This window comes from Sinohyriopsis cumingii, chromosome 2 (genome assembly GCF_028554795.1).
Source record: "Sinohyriopsis cumingii isolate HCF-2022 chromosome 2, ASM2855479v2, whole genome shotgun sequence".
Classification (NCBI taxonomy): Eukaryota; Metazoa; Mollusca; class Bivalvia; order Unionida; family Unionidae; genus Sinohyriopsis; species Sinohyriopsis cumingii.
The window spans coordinates 74,254,057-74,276,628 of NC_142962.1; the positions used below are offsets into that span (position 1 = coordinate 74,254,057).

The 22,572-nt window shown below is 35.4% G+C and overlaps 2 protein-coding genes across 7 annotated transcripts in view; both read right to left on the reverse strand.

Moving 5' to 3' along the window:
• The window catches only part of LOC149805186 (mitochondrial amidoxime-reducing component 1-like), a 134,516-nt gene that overhangs the window by 47,778 nt on the left and 64,166 nt on the right, over positions 1-22,572 (reverse strand). The gene's annotated exons all lie outside the window — the stretch shown is intronic.
• The window catches only part of LOC149805187 (mitochondrial amidoxime-reducing component 1-like), a 53,065-nt gene that overhangs the window by 11,396 nt on the left and 19,097 nt on the right, over positions 1-22,572 (reverse strand). For 2 of the 6 annotated variants that reach the window (XM_089948171.1, XM_089948140.1), the window contains exons 2-6: positions 12,070-12,322; positions 8,414-8,590; positions 6,187-6,361; positions 3,712-3,852; positions 1,515-1,579 (exon numbers count right to left, since the gene is read on the reverse strand). In XM_089948171.1, the coding sequence (XP_089804297.1) occupies positions 1,515-1,579; positions 3,712-3,852; positions 6,187-6,361; positions 8,414-8,590; positions 12,070-12,299 (788 nt within the window). In that variant the 5' untranslated portion in view covers positions 12,300-12,322. The other 4 variants (XM_089948141.1, XM_089948147.1, XM_089948157.1 and 1 more) reach the window with 4 other exon arrangements.

A 22,572-nucleotide genomic window follows, 5' to 3' on the forward strand; every position in this document is an offset into this window, starting at 1 on the left:
CTACTTGGTCAACAGGACACAAATTGTGTCTGCAAATGGAATACACTCCAGCCCAGTTGATCTATGTTGTGGTGTTCCACGGGGATCTGTTCTTGGACCTGTTCTCTTCATTCTATACACTCAGCCGCTCTCAAGTGTCATAGGTCATCATCCAGTGTCTCACCAATTGTATGCTGATGACACCCAAATATACAAATCTAGCCACCCAACTGAAGTTGATGCTACCATCCAAGGTGTAGAGAGGTACATTTCTGATGTGAAATCATGGATGACATGTAACAAGCTGCAGATGAATGATGATAAAACTGAGGCCATTCTGATTACAACACAAAGACTTTCTCATTCACATCCTATACCTCAAACAATGAATATCAGCAACACCAACATTAAATTCACACAATCAGTACGAAACCTAGGTGTTACTCTAGACAATACTCTCACATTGCACCAACATGTCATGAACATATGCAAGGCTGCTGCATATCTTGAGCTAAGACGCATCAGCTCAATTCGCAAATATCTTTCAGTTGATGCCACTAAAACAGTTGTGTCTTCATTAGTACTTTCAAGACTGGACTATTGTAACTCAATTCTGTCTGGTTCATCTCAATATCTACTCCAAAAACTTCAAAAAGTTCAAAATGCAGCTGCTTGGATCATACTGAGAGTACCACGATCAGAGCACACCTCCCCGCTGCTCTGTACCCTAAACTGTCTATCCATTCGATCCAGAATCAAACACAAAATTTGTTCTCTGTGCTACGTTTCACTGACGGAGTCTAGTCCAACATACCTATCCGACCTCACCCATGTGTACACACCAGCAAGATACTTATGCTCCTCTTCTGACAATCGTATACTTGTTATTCCCACTATGAAAACAAAGTCATATGGACAGCGTTCTTTTGCATTCCAGGGACCAGCAACATGGAATGAATTGTCCACTGAACATAGGCACAAAGACACAATGATCACATTCAAGAGTGCTCTCAAAACTCACTTATTTTGACTGCAAGAACAAACTTAAAGACCTAATGTTTCCTACCTTAAATATTCTCAGCATGTTTTTTTATGTTTTCTAATTTTATGGTGTTTGTGTTTGTAATCATATCATTATATATGTTTTTTATCTTATAGGTGTTGTCTAATGTTGTAAAGCGCTTAGAGCTTCTAAAGATTAGGCGCTATACAAAGTCCTCATTATTATTATTTAGTTTGGAATGCAGCATACATTTGGTTACTTTGTTTCGTGTAGTGTATTTTGTTAATATAATTAAGCATTAGGTAGAATTTAAAAAATTAGCATATAATAAAAAAGTTACTGCATTTGTAAGGGCAAATATGAACTCGTTTTTTTGGATGGATATACTGCACTCCCAAGGTCATGCTGTATTTCCATTTGAAAAACTTGTTCATATTTTCCCATACAAATTCAGTTACCTATAATTACATGTAAAAAAATACCATGCATATGACAAACAGTAATTACATGTAAAGAGACACCTTGCATATACCTTGTACATGGATCCAAACATCTCAATTTAACTTTGTCACCAATCTGAATCTCATCCCATTCATCCTACAGGAAGGAGATACAAAAGTCAGGTGATCAGTCTTACATTTAAGGATGTGTATGGTGATATTTATGATGAAAACATAGCTTTCTGATATAAAGTTTGCAATTCTGGACAAACCAATACTTACAATGGTAATATCATCAGCAACTTCATAAAATCTTTCAAAACGAGTTTGAACTGCTGACAAATTTTATTTCTGTAAAGCCTCTTTTCTGTGATAGGATTGTGCATTTCTCTCACATTTTCATTATAATTCTAATCTTATAAGAACAGCCCACAATCTAGAGCAGTCAAAATTTCAAGAATATTTTAAAGCAAATTCTACTAACTGGATTATGATATGAGAACTAAAATGTTTTCTACAGAACACATTGGAAACTGAAAATGAATTAAATGAAGAAGACGATTAAAAGTGTGCAGCTCACTCACATTCACTAAAATTATGAATTATTTGCATCTCTTTTACAAGAGCCAGAGAATCACAATAAGCTGAAGTCACTGGATATTTTCAGCCAACTAAATTTTATGTACAACCCTGTAATTCTATTGCTTTTTCACCATGAAAAAGGCGAAGGATGAAATTTCTGATTTTGGACCCAAATCTTTTCTATCTGTGCATCACCTCAATCCTTTTAATGGCAAGATTGTGTCAGCATGAACTTATAAACAGTCCACAAAATTAAAAAACTTCAGCTTCATTTGAATGGACTTTAATCAATTATAATCCTTAATTTTTGTAAGTCTCATTCTTGTGTGCAAGAAAGGGAATGAAATATATTGCAGCTCAATTGATTACTATGAAGAACAACCAAAACAGAAAAACACAATTACGGCCAATTAACTGGAGAAGAAAAAAATCCACATACAGCTCTTCCTGTTATAAGGTAGTATTAACTGCAAATTATATTATGTATTTTGTACTGAACCGCTGTATATGCAATGTATACATGCATGTTTATGTGCGTGATGGTTTGTGTTAAATAAACACCTATTAAATGTACAGTTGCATTGTCAGTTTATATAAATTAGATATAGCTGTCCACTTCACAGTATTCATGTTTTCAATCTTCTCAAACTGCATAGTCATCAAGTTTAAAAAGATTTAAAATAATGATCAATTTTGATCACACTGAAAATAAGAGTTGCTGATATCATAATTCACTCTTACATTCGACTTGTACCATAAGTGACAAGTAACCATTTCAACAGCCCTTATTGGTGGGTACATTGTGAAAATGAGCATCTACAAGTGACCGATGCTTTCTGAATGGTGGTGGGCAAATGAAATTAGGGTTGCACTGGGTACTTTAGTCACTAGATTTGTGTGACAAATATTACAAGAAAGATTATCATAAACAATTGTTTATTGCCCACACAGATTAACTGGCTTTAATGCCTGGAACAGCTTTGGTGATTAAAGCAATATTTAAATGGCTGACCTGCTGGAGTGGCTTTAGTAATCAAGGCAACACTTAAATGACTGACCTGTTAGAGTGGCTTTAGAAATCAAGGCAAGGCTTCAATGGATGACCTGTTAAGCATGGCTTTAGTAATCAAAGCAACACTTCAATGGCTGACCTGCTGGAGTGACTTTAGTGCTCAAGGCAAGGCTTCAATGGATGACCTGTCGGAGTGGTCTTAGTGATCAAGGCAATTCTTAAATGGCTGACATGACTGGAGTGGCTTCAGTGATTGAGGCAAATTTGGCTGTCCTGTGTACTGTTACAGAATACAACAGCTGGCACAGATCAATTACAATAGAGACTCATTAGAGACAAAGGTAATTTTGGGTGCGTTATTGCCTGTTAGGAATTCAGTATATGAAACTGAATACAACGGTAGCTAATTAAAGACAAAGACAGACCAATTTAAGAACAATGATGCAAATGTAAATTACAGAGCTGATGGATGTTGAAAATTCAAACTTTGTAATTTTTTTAAATGCTAAATTTTATATAATTTTGCTCACATGTTCATAGTATTACCCTATTATATCCTGAAATACGTTATACTTAGGGGCAGTATAATGAAAGAATACTGTAAAAAAAATCTGCATGTATTTCATCAGTTCCAGGAATAAACTATACTGATCCTAAGTCTTCTTTTAAATATGTCACTAATTCTGGATGCTTACCTCATCAAAAGGAATAGAGTTTTTAATCAGCAGATTGGGTCTGAAGTTCTCAACAGTGACAGGTTCTTTCAGCCGCTCATTCAGGGCATCAACTGAAGCGGTCGTCATGAACATAAATGAGCAATAGTCTGTAAATGCAGCCTGTTTAAAATAAATGCCAATTTTCTTTTACTGCATGAATATGGAATATATTTCATCATGTGGTACAAAAAATATTTTAATTTGTGGCAATGCAGGAAAAGAACATTTTCTTTTTCATTCACAATTTTAATACACCTGATGTATATCAAAAATTTAGTAAATTCATGACAATAGCATTACACAAGGACAAACAGATTGATATACAATTTTAATACACCTGATGTATATCAAATGTTTAATAAATTCATGACGATAGCATTACACAAGGACAAACACATTGATATACAATTTTAATACACCTGATGTATATCAAATGTTTAATAAATTCATGACAATAGCATTACACAAGGACAAACACATTGATATACTAATTTAATGCACATCATCTACATCAAATGTTTAGTAAATTCATGAAAGTAAAATTACATGAGGACAATCAAAGACTAACACACTGATATATTGCTCTTAATGGAAAGGTATATCCATCATCTTAGTTAATCTGACATGATTATTTGAAAATACATCAATGTCTTGGCTCATGAAGAATTTGTCCTTGGTAATTCACTTAATTAGGATTTAAATAGATATAAAGAAAACTAAACTAATTAAATATACTTATATCTGATTAGTATTAATTTTGTCACTTTTCTAATGATAACACATTTTTTTACAACACAAGCTAACCCTGATGCTATCAAAAACATTTTCTAGAGGTCACTGCATTCCACCAAACTCACACATGGATCTAAGCTTAGGAGATCAAGCCACCACCACACACACTAAGTTCACTTCGACTTGAATCATATTCATTGGTGCATCATAAAAATAGGAAATACAACAGAACAGAATATTAGGTTTGGGATGACCTAAAAAGTTGAAGTTAATTCAATTTAGGGTTTTTTCTACAATATTTTGTTTCCAACTACAAAATTTAGTCCAAATTTGTGCTACCAAAAACACAATTTTTTGACACTGTTGACAAGGTATTGCAAGGAGCATAAAGTCAAGAAGAAGCAAAATGCTGTGAGTCAAATATCTTTGGCAAAGACTAATTTCCATGCCTGAAAGGTACTGCAGTTTCCATTTAATGCTCCAGGCAATAATATTTGTTTTCATGCAGCAAATGAAACTCCTGCAGGACACATACTCAGGCATAGTATGGCATGATAGAAAGGTAGACCTAAATTTATGATCATTTAAGGCACTGATTGATCATGTTCTATACAGTTGTAATGAAAATTAAATTTAAAGCAATCTGCTAGTTCATTACACAAGACAGGACTAGGTCCATGCTGTTTCCTGTTATATTCCTGATATTATCCATAGGTAATCCAACTCCCTAGGGCTCACGAATGTAAAATAAGCTCAAATCACCTTACATAATATAAGAGGCAGTAACTTGTGTCTCACCAGTAGCTCAACCTAAAACTTTTATCAAGTAGTATCATCATAACTTTTGGATCAAAATTTGTGATACAATGCAACAGCTGTCATTTGACTTGACAGCATGGGCACTTGCTACTAAGACTGGTAGAGTGTGGAAAATGTTCAGATATACAATTAAGGTTGCTATGGAAATTGCATATATAAACAAGAAAGCCATTAAATGTGTGTATTTCTCTCTCTCATGCAAGATATGACTATCAATCAACATCACATGTTTAGTGTTTCAAACACTATATCTAGTATCAACTAAGAAATTGTTTGTGCTTTGTTTTCCTTTTGTTTCCCTTTTCTTCAACATTTTTTAAAAACTTATTTTTGCAAGTTAACTTTCAACACAAGTCATGATCAGAGTTTGAGGTTACATTTTTAATCTGTTCACATGACATAGATCTGAACAGGAAGTATTAAATATCAGAAAATGATCTGAACACAGGATTTAAATATCAAATCGATAAAGCTTACAGTTTTAGGATCTCCATGCCTACTGGAGAATTTCGTAATACAGATCTTGCCTGGAAATCATAAAACTCTGAGTCTGAGTTTCACTCTGAGTCAATTAAAAGTGGCATTACAAAAGTAAAGCCCTTTGTGATTGATTGATATCAAATTCTAAGCTTAGACTCAACCTCATATGATAAGCCTGTATCTGTTGAAAGGTGGTGCATGCTATGTGTAGCAACTATGGCAATCATATGTTTATTATCTATAACATTTGAGTTACACAAGATATTCTCTCAGCTTCCCATTTACAGAATTAACCTCTGCTCACAACATTATGTTCAAAGGGTCATACAGGTATCTGCAGCAGTGGTTGTCATCCCATTCATGTTCAAATGTTGTCAGAAACACAAGGAAACAAATCTTAAAGAATAATTTATTGTATCTTACAACATCTCCTGGCTGTCCTGGGTTCCCCCAGGGCTTGGTTTTCAGAGTGATGTCCCGTTTGGGCATGTAGCTGGCAGAAAAGACAATTCTGAGACCCTCAGTCCCCAAATATTGACTGACCCAAGCTCCTGCCTCATCCCCACAATCCAACACTTCCACTCGATCATTCCAGACTCTGCAACATCATAGAAAGAATGATTCCACCATGTCAATGAACATAGCTTTTTATTTTTTTATAGGTGAGTGGGTGGGTTGGTTGGACGGAGTGGGGATGTTCGGGGGGGTGGACTATGTTTTTTACACAAGCATTGCCTAGGGTGAGTTCATCTTCGCTAGCCAAGGTTCCAATATGTTAACCCTATCTGCGCCTCGGTGGACTGATCATATATTTCAATGTTTTGAGTCTGTTTTCATTGAATGGGTGGCAAGCTACAGAATAATATCAAAATCAACATGTTCAAACTTGAAAACTGCTCCTACATGATCAAGAGAACTGGAGCATACAATTGGAATGGACTTGTAAATTAGCAATATTCCACTGCCAGTCTGTGTTTGTACAAATACATCCTTTCCCTCAAATACACTTGAAACGGCTTCTCCCTGGAACATAGCAATACTTTGATGATAAACTAAAAAATATCCTTTTGAAGTTAATTGCCTCTACCATTTTCAGCTGAGCACCACTGTTACATGCCACTGGTTAGTTGGCATTACATATTAAGGGAGGCAATTATGAAATCCAATAGATGCCACTAAGACAATGCACTGAAATACCCGACTGATCTGCCAAGGTGTAGATAGGTTTAACATATCAGAACCTTGGCTAGTGAAGAAAATGGTGAGTTGTGCAAAATACATAGTAGAATAATGAGAGTATCACACAAAAGAGAGAGAACTGGATCAAATGAATGAGAATTATTCTAAGGACGTATTCAGTTCTCTGAATCCTGTTTATATGTACTGATTAGAATCGAAGGTTAACTCTTTACATGTTGTCTCTGTCTGGCATCCAACCATATTTCTACATGGCAGTCCATCACCTTCACCTCTTGGAAAGGCTTCAAATTTCGTATTATTTGTGTTATGCTTATGACATACAAGAGGTGGTATCATTTTAGCTCTGCAACAAACAGTCCACAAAAATAAAAGAGTCATGAGTCCAATGCTCTAACAACTGAGGAACCACAACTCCCATTTATATACAGAAATTTTAACATAAAGTAATGAAGATCTAACACAAGATAATTAGGTGATGTTATGGTGAGATGTGGTGGGAGGTAATGAACGTGGAGATGGGAAGAAGTCCTGACTTAGTTTACTCTTTGGGAACTATGCATATGTAAACTTTTCTGACTTGTTACATTCAGTAGTGGATATGATTCTTCAATGATTAATGAAAAGATATTTACTGAACTCCAGATTGATCTAATTAGTCAGACTGGTATATACAGTAATGTCTAACATTTAAGACTTTCCTTAAGAAAAATATTTAGTCATTAGTTCTATTTAGACTTATTTGTGTATTTATCTGTATAAAAGTCAATAAATGCTGAGGTTTTCAACTCAGAATTTTTTTTAAGTTTAGGAATGGCCAAATAAAAAAAAGTTTAAAATGAGAATTATTTTAATAAACTGTGTATGCAGTTGTTGATATCAATAATAAATGTGATTTTTTTAAATTTCAGTGTTATGCTTATTTGATTTCATTTTTAACAAAGTGATTTAAAGAAAATGCCAAAATTCCAATTTAAAAAAACAAGCTCAATGATCTTATCAAAGCACATCTCACAAGGAATAAGGAACAAATCTGCATAGAGAAGAAGAAAAAAATCAGATACATTAATCACGCAAAACCTCTTGTTTGCAACTCTGATGCTAAACATGGAAAAAATGTAAACTATTATTTCTCTCAATGTGAAATCTCACAAACTGCAATCCTTACTGGGTTTTTTTCCTCAGCTGTTTCAAATAAGTATACGGGCATGAAAAAGAGTCAGCATTGAGGGTTGCATGAGGACAAGGAAATACCAGACTCCGAGTGGTATTATAAGAAGTATGATCAATTCAGCCATGGTGATATTAAATAATGCATTCCCTTAACTAGAATTTACTCATCGTGGTACCAATCCCATCACAGATTCTATTACTCTTACACATATGATATGTATCATGACTCACACAAGAGCCAAGACATGAATACAGATAAAGAAAACAGTGAGTAGCTTACCTACATAACCTAATTTTGGAAGGATCAGCTGGTGGATCATTTGGTATAACCAAGGTTTCCATTCCAGGAGCATCAAGGCAGAGTTTGTCTCCATGACTGCTAGTGGATATCAGTGCCATCATGGGATATTGTCTCTGAGTAAGGAAATCACCATTCGCCAGGGTTATCATCCAGTGTCTAAAAATAAACATTACAGCTTATTACTAATACAAAACAAGAGTCCCTTTATGAGAACTGATGCTCTACAGACCAAAAAATACTTTCAGGAATCCAAAATAAGTATATTTTTCTTTTGACTGCTAATAATTAAAACTATCTCTGATATTCTTCAGGCTCTCCAACATACCAAATTTGGTAACAAAACTATTTTTCTTTGTTTGAATTAACACTCACAAGATATCATACAGGCAGTAAAAAAAATTCTTTGACCTTTGACCTCAAATCATGGATAGAAGATCAATAAACCTTGTCCCATACAATGTAAAGACATAGCTAATATGGGCATTTCTAAGTCTGATTACGTAATATTATCTTCAGGAAGAAGTTTTATCATTCCATGCATTCTTCAAATTTGTCCAAAATTCAAGTTAAATGATAAAGATTCATTAACACTTTTTAATATTATCATGCTTACATGTAAGTATAGCCAAACATCACAACCACTGACCTTGAAGTCAATGTCAGAGTGCCACTGGAATGCAACTAAATGACAATGTCTAGTCAAATTTACTGGTATATGGACAAATCACTGCATTCATGAGCTAAGTAAAGTAAACAAATACCAGCATTAAGCACTGATTTGACTCCAAAGTCCAAGTAGTAAGATCTGCACAATCGTTCATTCAAAATGAATTGAAAACTGCCAAAAGTGTTGTAGTAAAAACCGTATGTCAATGCAACTATCTTTACAAGAGGAATAGTGGTCAACAAGATTTTCAAAATGGCTATGGTACAATGTCAAAGGTCAAATGATCATCACTTCATTCAGAACTAGCTACATATTGCTTTTAGTGAAAACCTTTGTGCTGATATTACCGTCCATTGATTGGAAGTAGCCATATAAAGATTTTCAGGATAGCCATCAAGGCTGCCATTTTGGATACTGCAATACCATCATTTTGACAAGGAAACAAATGCAGATTGCCAGAAATAAGTAGGTTTTTTAAACAAATCTGTTCTGAAGAAAAAGCTGCTTCAAGATCTGTCAAATTTTGGGATATGACATTATTATCATTTTCATTACCATCAACTACATGTAGCGATAACTGTTTCATTGAAACCACAGATCACTATGACCATCCAATAAAGATGAGTAGTGATTATTTGGCTTTCAGGATGGCCAAAATGGCCATTATGTTGGAGATCTTCTCAACACCATTTTTAAACAGGACCAACAGTAAATAGCAGAAGGAGCTATAGCAAAACTTCAAGATGGTTATCCCGGCAGCCATTTAGGAGGTCTGATAAGCACCATTTTTTTAGGACCAACTAAATCTCTTAAGATGTCTGGAAGCAAAACTCTCATATCACCATGACTATTCATTCTGAAAAAGGAGCTAAAAGAAGGTTTTCAATGTGGCCAATATTTACACTAAACTGAAGATCTGATCAACATTTTTATTTAGAACCAACTGGATAACATAAGAAATATTTTCATAATGGTTACAATAGCAGTTATATTACAGGTGTGATTGGCATCATTTTTATTCAGAATCAACTACATATCAGATGAAGTCTTGTAGTGTTAACCCTATATAACTAGGGCAAACTGTACGTCACTATCAATATCGATTCAGTAAAGAGAGCTATAACAAGATTTTCAAGTGGCCATGCTGGATGTCAGATCAACACCTTTTCTAAACTGGAACCAAAATGACTGCATATAATGTCTTTAGTGAAAACCCCATGTTGCTACAGCCATCCATATAAAAGAAACAGCCATAACAAGATTTTCAAGATGGCTGCCATGAGGACTGTATTTGATCAAAGATCAGTTTTATTTTATTTTTCAATAATCATACAGGACAAGTCTTTCTGTGAAACCTCTATGTAGCCATGCCCTTTAATTTAGAAGGAGTAGCAATATAAATATCTGGTGGCCACATTGGAGGTCAGATCTGCACCATTCCATTCACTATCAAGTACACATCATAAGTAGATAAGTGAAAACCACATAAATTCAGAAAAAGCACTAACATGATTGTCAAGATGATTGTCACTGTGGCCATATTGCAAGTTTAAGGTCACTAATTTAATTTTTAGACCACATAGTTAACAAAAAAAATCTTTTTCACGAAACCCCCCAGCAATAACAAAATCGTTTCCTGTTTGGCCATATTTGATGTCAAATCAGTACCATTTTCTTTAGGAATAAACATACATCATATGGAGTCTTACTGTGAAAACCATGTGTCAGTATTATCATCCATTCAGAATGAGTAGTAATAAAAAGATTTTACAGACTGCTGTTTTGGTGGCCATATCAGATGTTGCGGACATAAAATGGTCACCACTTTCATTCCTGAAAAAACTAGTCCACAAAAAATTCTTTAGGTGAAAGCCTATATCAATATGGCCATCCATTCAGAAGTAGCCATTACAAAATGGCCATTTTAGCAGCCTTAATGGATGTTTGAGGCACCATTTTCGTTTTGGACCAAGTAGACATCATATGGAGTGAAATGATATGCCAATGGTGGAAATGACCAATAATTATTTATGGCCATTGTATATTAAAAGCAACTTTTATAAGATTAACATAATTTTGAATCCAGTATCTTCCTTGAATACTGATGTAACAAAACTGCAATCAATGCATTGATACATCAGTAAATTGATTCATCCACAGATATCATAAAAAGTTTTTTCACAAAAACTTTGTGTCAATATGAACATCCATTCAGAAGGAGTGGCAAAAAGATTTTCAAGACGACCACCACTGGATGTCAGATCAGCACCTATTTCATCTAGGACCAACTAGGCACTATACGATGTCTTTAAGTGCAAACCTCATTTTGATATGACCATTCACTGAGAAGTGTGGATAACAAGATTTTCAAGATGACTGCTATGGTGGTTATCCTGGCTGTCATTTTTTTTTAGGACCCAGGAGACCTGGAGTTGAATATGTTTAAAAAGTTAGATGGCTGACCTTCTTGTAGTTTAGGAAGTGTTGATATCAAACCTGTGCTATTTTGTAAATGACAACAGATGAAAGACCACTGCATCTCTTCTAATCTATGTCTGGCAGAGCTATAAAAATCAGTTAAAAGGATCAGATTATATAAAGTATCAAAAATTTAACAACTGCATTTTCTCTAGCGTGCACAATAAACAACATGGGTATATACCTAAACTAAAGCTTATAAAAGGTATGAAAGGGTAGATTGTACACATTATTTTTGAAGACCATTTTGTTTTGGATATCACCAATACAGACCAATGGATGTTAAAGAAACTATAAGGATGAGTAGTGACTGCTCTACTCTTTGAAGTACAAATGTTATTTGTTTATAAATTTGCCTCCATGGACACTGTTTCAAAATTATGTTGTACTATTTAATAGTTATTTATGATTGCATGCATTCTATATGCCAAGATCACAAACTTCAGTTGGCCATGGGTCAAGTTACAACTCTCTGCTAACACCTTCCCACCTGTCATAGAGACCATCACTGTACAATCCTTGGAAAGTGCATCTGGCAGATTTTAACTGAATTGCTTTGCAAGATTTTATAGGGTACAGGAATATGTCCTCCACCTTTCCAACAGCCTCACATCTCTGCCATCTTTTCCATTTCATCCAAACTGCAATCCCAACCTTGTATGCTGTGGCTCCAAGTAGGCTCACGAAAATCTTCCCTTCTGAACTTAAATTTCCCAGCATTATAGTTGTGTTTGTTCACTTTACTGCAATGAAGTTGAATAGTTTATATTACTAAGTCATTAACAGTCATAGCATTGTCATCAAGATAAAAGACTTGAGGTGTTGCGTTCAATCAATGACAAAGATTTCACTTTCTTTTATCACATATTTTTATTAGTTGAGAGTAAACTATATCATAAAGAAATTCATACAAGTACTTAAAATATTAAATGACCAAACTCATTTCCTGTACGAATTACATTAGTCCTACAAGGCAAGACACATGATCCGATAATTATGTTTGGGGGGTGGGTGGGGTGATGGCACTAAAATAAAAACATGTGCTGTGTCTTACATTGTAGGACTAGAATTACATTTGTTTGGCTGTTCGAAATGATAAACTATTTAAGGTTTCTATTAAATATCTGCAGTTGTGCTGTAATTTGTCTGATGAACAATAATTTTTACTTTCAATACAAAAAAAAAGACTTGCTGCCAGATGCTTATCATCCGACATAATTTAAGTACACATGCATGTATCAGGATAGAGTCTCAAAGAAATCAAAGGGAGGCAACTACATTGTTGCAGACAATAACGGAATAGAAAAGTTGACCACACCTTAATAAACAAATCTACTCATCCACAGGTCAGATATCATTGAAAAATTGGATGTAAACAGACAACCTTGTTTCAGCATTTATGTAGAGAAAAAATAAAGTTACCATTTTCTGCATTTATTCAATGAGATGTGTCACGCTGTATGGAGTCAGGTCACAATTAATAGTTCTGGCTCAATACCCATGAATGTAGTTCTAGTCTATTTTTAGAACATTTTTTCCTCTCATTTAGGTGGTGATAGAAGAATTACATCTATGCATTTTTGGTAGGGATTTAAAGGTAATTGTATATTCTTGAGAATATGAGCTCAGGGTGTGGTTGTCCATGTGTATTTCGGTGACAGTGCACAGTGAGTAATAAGGTCTTGGTGATAATATAGAAATGAAATCTGTGTTCTGTTTACATGCTGCTCTGTTTATAGTCCAGCCTGTCAAAAAAATGCAGTCAACCTTTGACAAGAATTTCACCATGAAGTCATCTTTGAAGGTATTTGAGATTAACATATGGAAAGGTAGGTACTGAAAAACAAATGAAGATAATATATAGTAAAACTAATTGTGTTCTATGTCTGTATGTTAATGGAATGGTGAAGTATATCAAGGATTTTTAGCTACATATAATGACACTGACCTAAACATTCGCTGAGCTACAAGCACGGATATCATTTGCTCAGTCTAACTGAATTAAGATCTCCACTATCCTAGGTGAGTTAGAGATCTGATTTTAATCAGATCATTCATGAAGAAAAACGACATGACATAGATTTTACTTATAAGTTATGGCACAGGAGTCTGATATTTTAATTTATAGTACAGATAAGGTGATATCGTGTTGTCAGAGATTTCATCGTACTTTATTGATAAAACGTCAGAATCCTGTGGTTATGTTCTGAATATATACCTCCTTGTTTGTCTGTACTCCCCTATCAATTTCAATAATGGAAATCTTTATTGTGATAAAAAGTGCACCAAACTTATTTAATTCATTCATTGATTTATAATTTCTAACCTAACTGTGACCAGAGTGGCCCTAACACTTGCACCCTCTGCACCTTTCATGCTTAATGGACTTTCCATGCTAACATGGTGCCATCTTGTATATACTATTGAAAAGTCTCTTTTCCTCAGACAACATTGTGATGCAGTTCATCTTATTCTGTATCAGCCTGATAATTCCGTAAATTACCGTAATATTGAGGGTTTATAGTTATATCTCTTTGCACACATGAACACAGAAATCACACAACTTGTTAAATCCACATTAAAGGCAAATTTGTAGTTGTCATTCTTTTCTTTTGTTTGATTCAACATTTTAGATATCAGAAACAGACGATGCAGTATTTTCCTTCTTTGTACACAAATGTGTAGCTGTGCATATACCCCTTCACTGAAAATGGACATATCCAGGAACTGGAAATGACTGGTAAGCGTGGTCATCTTTTACATTGAAAACTTCCGTTTGGAGTGAAATGTGCAGACCATAAGTGTTAGGGCCCCCTTGGGCATAATCAGGTTTGAAATTATAAATCAATAAATGAACTAAGTTCTATACATCTTTTATCTCATTTGTGTGTTTCATTTATTAAATCGGTAGAGGGTACAAACAAACTAGGAGGTATATTCAGACTTCAGGTGGCTATGCACTTTTCAACTGGCACTGCATGGATATGTTGTAGGTCCTTATATCTGTTCCCAGTAAAGTGATAACCAGTGATTTTTTTAATTTTGAACTAATAAAAAGTATTTTGTACACTAGGCAACGACATCCTGTTTAATTTTGGCAAATTTTCAATGTTTTCGTCAATGACCTTTTTCAAAACAACTTGTTCCTAAATTCTGATGAGTGGTAAATTTCTCCCCATAAAATCTGTTACATGTGTAAATTTATCATAATTCCTTTCAGTTTTTTATGAACAACTTTTCTGAAGCACAATCTCAAGAATTTTAATCTTAAATCACTTCATGGTACATACACATACAACAAATAACACTTCAGAATATTTAGTATATCCAGTTTGGTTTCCTTTCTCACACACAGCAAACACATAATTCCTTGCTCATACTTTCTGAAAAGAATTTAATCTTTTTTAGAATAATTCAAGTAAATAACATACAAATTGCCTACAGCTAAAATATCCCTTCTACTCATTAATGACAACAGTAGTGGACATTGATCAAGTAATGTTTCAAGTATTCTTCTATCCCTCCATTAAAACTATTCAAGATTACTATTTCTTGTTTTATTCACACTAATATTTTATATAATATTTACAATGTAGTATTTATAGAAGTACATCTCCCTGCCAATGTGTGGTAGTACTAGAGGAAAGTACCATCACATCATCCCTCCCTTTGCAAGCGATAACCAAATAGGGGAGATTACCCTTAATAGTAAATATATTCAGGCGCCATTTTTCAGGAGCTGGGTTTTTATAACTGATGTGGTATCACGGTACCAATTGTTTTCCGTAGACCTCAGTGCTAATGTTTTGTGAAATAAATATATTTTCTATCCAACCGCAACATGCATGTCACATACTGTCATAGAGAACACTGTTAGACTGTCAATTAGACATGGACAAAAACCATGTACTCCATTGCATTTAAGAGAGATAACTCTGCTGGAACTAGACAAGGGTAATAGTTATCTAGTCACAACAGACACATTTTCAGCCACGTATACCACATTTTAAAAAAAAATCATAAAAAATACAAAATATGATCTAGATATGAATTAACATAATCTCGCATGTTGCCAAAAGGCTCAATTTTTTTTAAAGCCTGACAGAAACTACAAGACTCTTACTGCACCAATCACAGCTAGTGTTGTTGTTTATTTCTGAATACAATGTTCCATACACCTTAAGCACCCCTCATTCAATTGGTACCGTTATACGATGTACCTTGCCCCAATATACTTCACTACAAGTAGCCATGACATATATTAATCTAATGTCAAAATGAAATTATAAGGAAAATAATAAGACGACAAAATACAAGCAGATACAAGAGTCAGAAAACGGAGAAAAACGAAACGTGGAGTGGCACGATTTACCCAAATACACCCAAATACTGCCCAAAAACCACTGAAATGCTTCCCAAATACTGTCCAGAAACAATCATGTGATACATTTACTACTAAAGAAATTTTTAAATTCGTTGCAATGTTAAGTTCTGGGTCAAAACGAAGTACGTTAAATTACTAAAGCAATTAGAAATTCTTTGTACGAAACGTAACGAACATCATCAATTATCATTTTTGCTCGGAAATTATCGACAGAGTCCGGGACATATATGTCCCTAATTTGCATGCTAAACTGCATATATATATATATATATATATATATATATATATATATATATATATATATATATATATATATATATATATATATATTCTAGAAGAATGTTAATTTGTATACGTGGGCACACCTTCGACATTTATGTGCTGTTTTATCCGTAAAAAAATCAAAAGGAATTTTGAAAAGAAAATGTATTTATATGATCGTTTTTGTTGCAGTGGTTCCTCTTAATTTTCTACTTTCTTCGATGAGATGTTCTCTGAGGTTCCTGTATATACAGGCCCCTTATTTCCTCCTCTCACAATACTTTATAGCTTTATTCAATAAAATTAATAACTTGTTATATGTTTTGTACTATCACTCATTGACATATTTACATAAGATAATCCCTATTTCCAGTGATAGTGGCCAACTTCCATGTTTGCTATGTATATGGTATGATGTTTTGTCTGCTATATAGTTTCTGTGTCTGGTCTTTGTCAGATATTTTCTTTTAGTTATTTGATGTTTATTTCTCCTAAAAAAAGATATAGACTCTCATCACACACACACACACACACACACACAGATATATATATATATATATATATATATATATATATATATATATATATATATATATATATATATATATATATATATATATATATATATATATATATATATATATATATATATATATATATATATATATATATATATATATAATGTTAAATGATAACATAAAATAAACAACACTAACACGTGGAATGCGTGACCGGTTTCGCTTTATTACTTCACCAGAATATATATATGATACGTATGCAAAAATCGTTACCTTTGGCTTTAATCTTTGGATGCATGCATATGTACAAGGAAGAATGATAATGAGAAGTCCAATTCACTGCTCCTGTGGCCTAGTGGTTAGAGCATCCGCCTCGGATGCGGAAGGTTGTGGGTTCGATTCCCGGCAAAGTCACACTAAAGACTTATAATGATGGTACTAACAGCTGCCTCGCTTGGCACAATCAATCAATTAATCACAATCAATCACATTAGTGTCAATTACATTAGAATCAATTACATTAGAGGCTTTCAGGATCAAACTCAGATTTTCATGAAAGCGTGCAGTTGGTATGAAATGTCTTTCTATAATTTTAGTAGTTTTGCATTCATCCTTTAATTCTACACAATTTAAAATTCAAGCACATGTATTTAAAAACACAAAATTTGAGGAGATTCAGGAATGTAAGTAGTGTCATAACAGCGGTTTGAGACCTGCCGACCAATCACGGTTCAAAACAGTTAATACCACTTCAGTAGTGAAGTGGGGCACTTTACGTACAATGGAAATTAGCATTACAGAGACCCCTGGGTAAGATTACCGACAATGGAAATTTAACATGGAGAAAAATCGTGGGTAAGATTACCGACAATGGAAATTTAACATGGAGAAAAATCGTGAGTAAGATTACCGACAATGGAAATTTAACATGGAGAAAAATCGTGGGCAAATATACCGACAAGGGGAATTTAACATGGGAATAAATCGTGGGTCACTTTACCGACAAGGGGAATTTAACATGGGAATAAATCGTGGGTCACTTTACCGACAAGAGGAATTTAACATGGAACTATAGCGTGGGTCTGTCTAGCGACAAAGGAAATTAACATGGAGGGGGGGGGGAAATAGAGTTTGGGCTTGTCTAGGGACAAGGGGAATTGAACATGGGATTTTTTTTTTTTTAAATTTTAAAAAAAGGGGTAGGCAATTGAAAAGTCATTCTCTATTCGAGAAATATGGGTGGCCCTGAAAAGGGCCTTTGGTTTTTCTTCTTCTTCTTCTGCTTCTAATTTCTTCTTTTTCTCCACCAACTTCCTATTTTCTCTCCTACACTCTTTTCCTTCTTTTTTTCTCGTCCTCTTCTTTCTTCTCCTCCTCTTCTTTCTTCCTCTTCTCATTTTCTTCTTCTTTTTAAATTTTTTCGTTCCATGCTCTTATCCTTTCCTCTTCATCCTCCTTCTCCTCCTTTATTTCTTTCATCACACCACTTATCATGTCCTTTGCTTTTCTTAAGTTGTTAATCTCCATTTTTACTCTATGCGGACTATAAGAATAGTGGTCTTCATTCAGTCTCACTAGCATTTGTTCCATCATGCCCAAATTGTCAAGGACGTCCTGCAATGTTTGCAATTTATCGAGGTGGTTTGAAGCCATCTTCTCTGTAGAATGGTTTGAACGACGAATACTGTGGGTTCTTATACGAAAAGCGCGGACGTGAAGGAAAACATCCCCCTAAAACATAAAATTGATCTTACCTAGATCATGACCTAACAACGCGCGGACGTGAAGGAAAACATCCCCTACTTTCTCATTTCATATACTAAAACCCTAACTATACTCTCCACATACGCTAAGAAACAATAAAGGAACCCATAATCTACTATTCACACAAACTTACTTGAACAGTTACTAACACAAACACACAAACACATGCACTCTCACTATAAAAAGAGTTAGTGTTTATATTCACACTACTCTACCTACACACATTGGCAAATTGATCGTTATTTCTTTTCTAGAGTATTGGGGTAGCCCTGAAAAGGGCTGTTTTTTGTTTGGAACTTCATGGACACCTGGTTAATGGTGGCACCTTCCAGGCCTGGCGCCACATACACATCTTGTCCCCCAGTTGCTTTTTACTTTTTTGGGGGAGAGAGCAGAGGCAGGATATGTGGCTTCAGAATCACAATTTTCGCTCTCTGGGATTCTGAAATTTCTTCTTCTCTCCTTTTCCTCCTCTTCTTTGTATCTTCTCTCCTCCTCTTCTTTGTATCTTCTCTCCTCCTCTTCTTTGTATCTTCTCTCTTCCTCTTCTTTGTATCTTCTCTCTTCCTCTTCTTTGTTTCTTCTTTCCTCCTCCTCTCTCATCCTGCCCTCTTCCACAATGGCCTCCGCGGCCAGTTCGTTCAACAGGCGCCTGACATATTCCAGATGCACATGAAGTTCCAACAGTTTCGCCAGTCTCGTGTTCATTCTGGTGTTGATCAATCAACAATGGTAGCTGGACTGCCGAACGAGTTTCAATTTATACTGAAAGTGCGGACGTGAAGGAAAACATCCCCCTAAAAAACATAAAATTGATCTTACCTAGATCATGACCAAATCAACGCGCGGACCTAAAAGAAACATTCACTCACTTTTTTATACTACCCATTCCTATTCTAAAAATCTTTTTCATTAACCACTTCAATAGACTATCCACATACGCAAAGCAATCCAACCCCAAATCTACTCTCCCACACCTCAAACACCAAAAAAATCATCTTAATCTACTATCCACACCAACGTACGTGAGCCGTTACAAACACAAACCAAGCTGGCTAACAGCTTCGGACAGTACATAGGACCACAACCACATAACCCTAACTGCTACCACTGCAGGGTCCCAGAAGACATAGAGCATATTTTTAACAACTGCCATACACTTGAAAAAGAAAGGGCTAAGTTTAAAGTTAAACAGCATAAAATTGGATCCCTACAACATACCCAGAATTCTTGATGAACACAAACCCCAATATTAATCTAACATTCAAAAATATCATAAGTTTTATACACGAATCCAATCTACTCAAAAAAATCTAAGAAAGTAAATCAAAGACCAGTTAAAAATATAACAAATCACTGTTTGGGAATTATGACGGCCGGCTCGGTCTCGTGGGTTCACAGACTGACACAGCCGTTCATAGCCCGAATAATAAAAACCAGTTAAGGACGAATATTACAAAATCACTGTTTGGGAATTATGACGGCCTGCTAGGTCTCGTAGGTTCACAAACTGACACAGCCGTTCATACCCCGAATAATAAAAACCAATTAAGGCCACAAAAAATTAAAATAGGAAAATAGGAATTAATTAAAACAGGACTCCATAATAACATACAAACAACCATAAAAACAAGTTTTCATTCCAAACCAATAAGATAGGGAATCAAAATAAATAAGGAATTGATGAATAAAAAAAAAAAAGAAAACAAAAAAAAAAAAAAAAAAAAAAAAAAAAAAAATACTCCTAACCGTCACCTTGTCTCTTAAACAACATCTGGCTGAACTTTTAAATCAAGCTTCCACAGCTATTTCTACTAACATACTCAGCCAAATCCAGGCAATGTTGGCAGACGACACTGAAGAATTTGAAACTTCCACGCTGGCAGCGGCCCTGGAAGTATCATCATCCAGCGGCGATGAAGCTGATGAACCTGCACCACCTAAACAGAGTGGAAAAAAGGAAGGCTCTGTCTACCGGAATATCGGACTGGGAAAGGCAATTGATGATATCAAAAAAGCGGGCCACTTCGTCAATGCCACAAGACCGGGTGTCCTAATGTGACCTCATCGCTGCCGACCAATCGTGGCGGGAGTCACATACTGCTTGGTTTGACACCTGGGGCATTTCAATCCAACTAAGAAACACGAGTGTGTGGTGTGACTATTCCCACTCATGTCTATTAGCCTTTCAGTCAGGTTGTTAAGGACTAGTTAGTCCTACACCTGAGTGGCTAAATTAAAAAGTACTCTTTGAGTACATAAAAGCCTGGGGGATGAGGCTCCTTTTCCTTCCCCCAGGAGTAATTAAAAATCACGCAGTGCGTGAATAAAAAAGTGGTACATGTTCAAAAGAACGAAAACCACTATAATCCAACTAACTAACTAACTAAACACAAACACACAAACACATACACTCACTATAAAAAAGAGTTAGTGTTAATATTCACACTACTCTACCTACACACATTGGCAAATGGATGGTTATTTCTTTTCTAGAGTATTGGGGTAGCCCTGAAAAGGGCTGTTTTTTTTTTGTTTGCTATGGCAATCTTTTTTTTACTTTCTAAGAATGCGATGTCCTCTGAGGATGGACTTTCTGGCAATAGGTCTGCTTCTTCGGAAAGAGAAGAAGAACTCTTTGGTGTCGTTACGACAATCGACAAAGCCTCTGTCAGGTTCAGGTTGTTGCTGCTGCTGCTGTTGTTGTTGTTGTTGTTGCTGCTGCTGTTGCTGCTGTCTCTGAAGTCTGTACTTCTCTGTCCATTCTTCTTTCTCCCTGTTCACTTCTTCTCTGAAGAGCTCTTCTATCAGGTCTTCAGTGACTTTTAACATTCTCACATTCTCTATTTCTTCTGGCTTCGGTATCAGACTGTGTCTGACCCTATGCAAATTCACGTAGGCTTCGTTGAGCTTAGCTAGTTTGGAGCACATCTTCGTAGGAGGATGAGTCGACAATGGATGGTTAGACTGGAAACAACCCCCGGTTCTTAAAGTCAAAGCGCGGACGTGAAGGAAAACATCCCCCACACGGTTTTCGAGTCGCAACGTTCAATGAGTGTCATGAGAGGGATAGTAAGAAGTGAAAGAGCATCAATCCAACATTTTTTATAGCTAAACAAACCACAAAGGCATTTTTTTTTCAAAACACAACATTTTTTATTCAAAAATCACTTAACACTAACCAACAACACCTCTAACATATTTTAAACAATAATCCAACATTATAACATTAAACATTTTTCTTCAAATGACAAACATTTTTTTCTTAATTTACAGTCTACTTTAAACAGGGTTGACAACGTTGTGATTTCCACTGTTGGAAATCATTAGGCCATTGATGGACACTACGTTTCCTAGCTTGAGACAAAAGATAAGCATAATGGTCACAGAACCATCGATCTACATTCACATCGTTTCTAGAAGAATGACGAGGATCAAAATGAGTCACTAAATGTTCTAAGGAATAGCCCAGGCTGCGATGATGCAGACAATACACGCAATATTGTCCACACACGAGGAATCTGTGCCTTGTAATTTCACATTATTGAATCGGGTGGTCTGAGCATTTCTTCTCATAAAGTCAATGATATCGTCTTCCAAAGGGGGCAATCTGTACGAATCGTAATATTCCACACATCCTTCTTGAGGAAAGTAGACGGCTACCCAGTTAGGTTCCTGGGAGATGACTGTCGTCCGTGTTGATCACGTAAGCTTGATGGTCTTGAGGTTTGCGATGAGGGAGTTCATCTTTAGCACAGACGACAGGATTCCAAGAAGACGTATAAGAACTGTGGTTCAAAAGGTAATAAAGTTCCCAGGTATCCATTGATTTGTGTGTTTTTTATTTTTCTTCACAGGTAATAATATGTCATCAATTCGATCCTGACTTTTTGCTTGAAAATGTCTGACAAGTAACCGTTTCTTCATTTCGTTTCCTCACTCTGATTCAGGAGAGCTTCGATACGATGGATCTCTTGAGTGGTTAATGGTGGACAAGAATGTTCACGCAAGTCTTTATACCACTGGTGCAACACGACTTCGCCCGAGATGAGACTCCAAGCTTCGT